General features: G+C 53.9%; 1 protein-coding gene across 1 annotated transcript in view; it reads left to right on the top strand.

The window, feature by feature from the left end:
- Window positions 1-6,411, top strand: part of LOC118943851 (uncharacterized) — a 67,064-nt gene that overhangs the window by 1,645 nt on the left and 59,008 nt on the right. Inside the window, exon 1 of the mRNA XM_090218022.1 lies at window positions 1-582. This exon is cut by the window's left edge and continues 1,645 nt beyond it. Within this exon, the coding sequence (XP_090074148.1) occupies window positions 1-582 (582 nt within the window). The remainder of the gene's footprint in view (window positions 583-6,411) is intronic.

The following is a 6,411-nucleotide window of genomic DNA, read 5'->3' on the forward strand; positions in this document are numbered from 1 at the left end:
CCCAGGGGATGAGCAGCATGGCCATGGACCCCCACACGATGCATCATCAGCAGCCCCCCACCTCCGTCCAGACCTTCAGCCCCAGGATGGGAGAGTTCCTGGGCAGGAGACCCAACAGCGCCCCATCTCAACACCTTCTGGAGACCACCACGTACGGAGCACCCCGAGGGACATTCCCCGTCAGCTCCGGGGGATACGGTAACGCCGTCGCCCAGGCAAGACCGCTATCCATGTACAACGCCCACACCGGCATTGCCATGTCCGCCCTGCAGCACCAGCAGCCTACTGCCCCCAACACCCCCGGAGGAACGGCCCCCAAAACCTTCTCTGGTTCTTACTCCCCCATGGAGCTCATGAAGAGAGCCCCCAACATGCCCCCCATGTCACCTGGGATGGTTCAGAGCCCCCTGCACAGCCCCCAGCTGCTGAGGAAGGGGGTGTCTGATGCAGGGGAGAGCGGTGTGGTCGTCGGAGCGTCGTCCACCTCCCACCAGATACAGACCCTTAACAACAACAGGACGGCAGGACGGAGAACGGGGCCACCTGTCATTGTTTCTACCATGGCTGCCTCGTCTGATACAAGTAACCACGCTCCTCCTCGCCATCCCTCATCTCCAACTCCTCTGACCTCACTATCCCTCCTCTCCAACTCCTCTGACCTTGCTATCCCTCCTCTCCTCTCCTCTCCAACTCCTCTGACCTCGCTATTCCTCCTCTCCAACTCCTCTGACCTCACTATTCCTCCTCTCCAACTCCTCTGACCTTGCTATTCCTCCTCTCCAACTCCTCTGACCTCATTATTCCTCCTCTCCAACTCCTCTGACCTCACTATTCCTCCTCTCCAACTCCTCTGACCTCACTATTCCTCCTCTCCAACTCCTCTGACCTCACTATTCCTCCTCTCCAACTCCTCTGACCTCGCTATTCCTCCTCTCCTCTCCTCTGACCTTGCTATTCCTCCTCTCCTCTCCTCTCCAACTCCTCTGACCTCGCTATTCCTCCTCTCCAACTCCTCTGACCTCACTATTCCTCCTCTCCAACTCCTCTGACCTTGCTATTCCTCCTCTCCAACTCCTCTGACCTCACTATTCCTCCTCTCCTCTCCAACTCCTCTGACCTCACTATTCCTCCTCTCCTCTCCTCTCCAACTCCTCTGACCTCGCTATTCCTCCTCTCCAACTCCTCTGACCTCACTATTCCTCCTCTCCAACTCCTCTGACCTTGCTATTCCTCCTCTCCAACTCCTCTGACCTCACTATTCCTCCTCTCCTCTCCAACTCCTCTGACCTCACTATTCCTCCTCTCCTCTCCAACTCCTCTGACCTCGCTATTCCTCCTCTCCTCTCCTCTGACCTCGCTATTCCTCCTCTCCAACTCCTCTGACCTCACTATTCCTCCTCTCCTCTCCAACTCCTCTGACCTCACTATTCCTCCTCTCCAACTCCTCTGACCTCGCTATTCCTCCTCTCCTCTCCTCTGACCTCACTATTCCTCCTCTCCAACTCCTCTGACCTCACTATTCCTCCTCTCCTCTCCAACTCCTCTGACCTCACTATTCCTCCTCTCCAACTCCTCTGACCTCGCTATTCCTCCTCTCCAACTCCTCTGACCTCGCTATTCCTCCTCTCCAACTCCTCTGACCTCGCTATTCCTCCTCTCCTCTGACCTCGCTATTCCTCCTCTCCTCTGACCTCGCTATTCCTCCTCTCCTCTCCTCTCCAACTCCTCTGACCTCACTATTCCTCCTCTCCAACTCCTCTGACCTCGCTATTCCTCCTCTCCAACTCCTCTGACCTCGCTATTCCTCCTCTCCAACTCCTCTGACCTCGCTATTCCTCCTCTCCTCTGACCTCGCTATTCCTCCTCTCCTCTGACCTCACTATTCCTCCTCTCCAACTCCTCTGACCTCACTATTCCTCCTCTCCAACTCCTCTGACCTCACTATTCCTCCTCTCCAACTCCTCTGACCTCGCTATTCCTCCTCTCCAACTCCTCTGACCTCGCTATTCCTCCTCTCCAACTCCTCTGACCTCGCTATTCCTCCTCTCCTCTCCTCTCCAACTCCTCTGACCTCGCTATTCCTCCTCTCCAACTCCTCTGACCTCGCTATCCCTCCTCTCCTCTCCTCTCCTCTCCAACTCCTCTGACCTCGCTATTCCTCCTCTCCTCTCCTCTCCAACTCCTCTGACCTCGCTATTCCTCCTCTCCAACTCCTCTGACCTCGCTATCCCTCCTCTCCTCTCCTCTCCTCTCCAACTCCTCTGACCTCGCTATTCCTCCTCTCCAACTCCTCTGACCTCGCTATTCCTCCTCTCCTCTCCTCTCCAACTCCTCTGACCTCACTATTCCTCCTCTCCAACTCCTCTGACCTCGCTATTCCTCCTCTCCTCTCCTCTGACCTCACTATTCCTCCTCTCCAACTCCTCTGACCTCGCTATTCCTCCTCTCCAACTCCTCTGACCTCACTATTCCTCCTCTCCTCTGACCTCGCTATTCCTCCTCTCCAACTCCTCTGACCTCGCTATTCCTCCTCTCCTCTCCTCTGACCTCGCTATTCCTCCTCTCCTCTCCTCTCCAACTCCTCTGACCTCACTATTCCTCCTCTCCAACTCCTCTGACCTCACTATTCCTCCTCTCCAACTCCTCTGACCTCGCTATTCCTCCTCTCCAACTCCTCTGACCTCACTATTCCTCCTCTCCTCTCCTCTGACCTCGCTATTCCTCCTCTCCTCTCCTCTGACCTCGCTATTCCTCCTCTCCAACTCCTCTGACCTCGCTATTCCTCCTCTCCAACTCCTCTGACCTCACTATTCCTCCTCTCCAACTCCTCTGACCTCGCTATTCCTCCTCTCCTCTCCTCTGACCTCGCTATTCCTCCTCTCCAACTCCTCTGACCTCGCTATTCCTCCTCTCCTCTCCTCTGACCTCGCTATTCCTCCTCTCCTCTCCTCTCCAACTCCTCTGACCTCACTATTCCTCCTCTCCAACTCCTCTGACCTTGCTATCCCTCCTCTCCTCTCCTCTCCAACTCCTCTGACCTCGCTATTCCTCCTCTCCAACTCCTCTGACCTCACTATTCCTCCTCTCCAACTCCTCTGACCTTGCTATCCCTCCTCTCCTCTCCTCTGACCTCACTATTCCTCCTCTCCTCTCCTCTGACCTCACTATTCCTCCTCTCCAACTCCTCTGACCTCACTATTCCTCCTCTCCAACTCCTCTGACCTCGCTATTCCTCCTCTCCAACTCCTCTGACCTCGCTATTCCTCCTCTCCTCTCCTCTGACCTCGCTATTCCTCCTCTCCTCTCCTCTCCAACTCCTCTGACCTCACTATTCCTCCTCTCCAACTCCTCTGACCTTGCTATCCCTCCTCTCCTCTCCTCTCCAACTCCTCTGACCTCGCTATTCCTCCTCTCCAACTCCTCTGACCTCACTATCCCTCCTCTCCTCTCCTCTCCAACTCCTCTGACCTCGCTATTCCTCCTCTCCTCTCCTCTGACCTCGCTATTCCTCCTCTCCTCTCCTCTCCAACTCCTCTGACCTCACTATTCCTCCTCTCCAACTCCTCTGACCTTGCTATTCCTCCTCTCCAACTCCTCTGACCTCGCCATCCCTCATCTCCAACTCCTCTGACCTCGCTATTCCTCCTCTCCAACTCCTCTGACCTCGCTATTCCTCCTCTCCAACTCCTCTGACCTCACTATTCCTCCTCTCCAACTCCTCTGACCTTGCTATCCCTCCTCTCCTCTCCTCTCCAACTCCTCTGACCTCGCTATTCCTCCTCTCCAACTCCTCTGACCTCGCTATTCCTCCTCTCCAACTCCTCTGACCTCGCTATTCCTCCTCTCCTCTCCTCTGACCTCACTATTCCTCCTCTCCAACTCCTCTGACCTCACTATTCCTCCTCTCCAACTCCTCTGACCTCGCTATTCCTCCTCTCCAACTCCTCTGACCTCACTATTCCTCCTCTCCAACTCCTCTGACCTCACTATTCCTCCTCTCCAACTCCTCTGACCTCGCTATTCCTCCTCTCCAACTCCTCTGACCTCGCTATTCCTCCTCTCCTCTCCTCTGACCTCGCTATTCCTCCTCTCCTCTCCTCTGACCTCGCTATTCCTCCTCTCCTCTCCTCTGACCTCGCTATTCCTCCTCTCCAACTCCTCTGACCTCGCTATTCCTCCTCTCCAACTCCTCTGACCTCGCTATTCCTCCTCTCCAACTCCTCTGACCTCGCTATTCCTCCTCTCCAACTCCTCTGACCTCGCTATTCCTCCTCTCCAACTCCTCTGACCTCGCTATTCCTCCTCTCCTCTCCTCTGACCTCGCTATTCCTCCTCTCCAACTCCTCTGACCTCGCTATTCCTCCTCTCCAACTCCTCTGACCTCGCTATTCCTCCTCTCCAACTCCTCTGACCTCGCTATTCCTCCTCTCCTCTCCTCTGACCTCACTATTCCTCCTCTCCAACTCCTCTGACCTCACTATTCCTCCTCTCCAACTCCTCTGACCTCGCTATTCCTCCTCTCCAACTCCTCTGACCTCACTATTCCTCCTCTCCAACTCCTCTGACCTCGCTATTCCTCCTCTCCAACTCCTCTGACCTTGTTATCCCTCCTCTCCTCTCCTCTCCTCTCCAACTCCTCTGACCTCGCTATCCCTCCTCTCCTCTCCTCTCCAACTCCTCTGACCTCGCTATCCCTCCTCTCCTCTCCTCCCCAACTCCTCTGACCTCGCTATTCCTCCTCTCCAACTCCTCTGACTTCGCCATCCCTCCTCTCCTCTCCAACTCCTCTCCTCCCCAACTCCTCTCCTCTCCTCCCCAACTCCTCTCCTCCCCAACTCCTCTCCTCCCCAACTCCTCTCCTCTCCTCCCCAACTCCTCTCCTCCCCAACTCCTCTCCTCCCCAACTCCTCTCCTCTCCTACCCAACTCCTCTCCTCTCCTCCCCAACTCCTTTCCTACCCAACTCCTCTCCTCTCCTATCATCTCCAACTCCTCTCCTCTCCTCCCCAACTCCACTCCTCTCTTCCCCAACTCCTCTCCTCCCCAACTCCTCTCCTCTCCTATCATCTCCAACTCCTCTCCTCTCCACCCCAACTCCTCCCCTCCCAGCTCCTCTCCTCTCCAGCTCCTCTGACCTCGCTATCCCTCCTCTCCAACTCCTCTCCTCCCCAACTCCTCCCCTCCCAGCTCCTCTCCTCTCCTCCCCAACTCCTCTCCTCTCCTATCCAACTCCTCTCCTCCCCAACTCCTCTCCTCTCCTCTCCTCCCCAACTCCTCTGCTCTCCTCCCCAGCTCCTCTCCTCTCCTCTCCTCTCCTCCCTGACATGATAATCAGCTTTACCTAACGGGTCTGTTTTTAAATGGTGACACTATTTATACAACCAGCAGCAACGGCTGTAGATCCATGTCCTTATAGAGCTCCTGTCTGAGATCCCTGTTCAGATACAACCAGCAGCCCTACAGCTGTAGATCCATGTCCTTATAGAGCTCCTGTCTGTGATCCCTGTTCAGATACAACCAGCAGCAACGGCTGTAGATCCATGTCCTTATAGAGCTCCTGTCTGAGATCCCTGTTCAGATACAACCGGCAGACCTACAGTGAGGGAAAAAAGTATTTGATCCCCTGCTGATTTTGTACGTTTGCCCACTGACAAAGAAATGATCAGTCTATAATTTTAATGGTAGATTTATTTGAACAGTGAGAGACAGAATAACAACAAAAAAAATCCAGAAAAACGCTTGTCAAAAATGTTATAAATTGATTTGCATTTTAATGAGGGAAATAAGTATTTGACCCCTCTCAATCAGAAAGATTTCTGGCTCCCAGGTGTCATTTATACAGGTAACGAGCTGAGATTAGGAGCACACTCTTAAAGGCAGTGCTCCTAATCTCAGTTTGTTACCTGTATAAAAGACACCTGTCCACAGAAGCAATCAATCAATCCGATTCCAAACTCTTCACCATGACCAAGACCAAAGAGCTCTCCAAGGATGTCAGGGACAAGATTGTAGACCTACACAAGGCTGGAATGGGCTACAGGACCATCGCCAAGCAGCTGGGTGAGAAGTACACAACAGTTGTTGTGATTATTTCGCAAATGGAAGAAACACAAAATAACTGTTAATCTCCCTCGGCCTGGGGCTCCATGCAAGATCTCACCTCGTGGAGTTTCACTGATCATGAGAACGGTGAGGAATCAGCCCAGAGCTACACGGGAGGATCTTGTCAACGATCTCAAGGCAGCTGGGACCATAGTCACCAAGAAAACAATTGGTAACACACTATGCCGTGAAGGACTGAAATCCTCCAGCGCCCGTAAGGTCCCCCTGCTCAAGAAAGCACATATACATGCCCGTCGGAAGTTTGCCAATGAACATCTGAATGATTCAGAGGACAACTGGGTGAAAGTGT

The sequence above is a fragment of the Oncorhynchus mykiss genome, chromosome 23 (genome assembly GCF_057628025.1).
Source record: "Oncorhynchus mykiss isolate SJ-2025 chromosome 23, ASM5762802v1, whole genome shotgun sequence".
Taxonomy (NCBI): domain Eukaryota; kingdom Metazoa; phylum Chordata; class Actinopteri; order Salmoniformes; family Salmonidae; genus Oncorhynchus; species Oncorhynchus mykiss.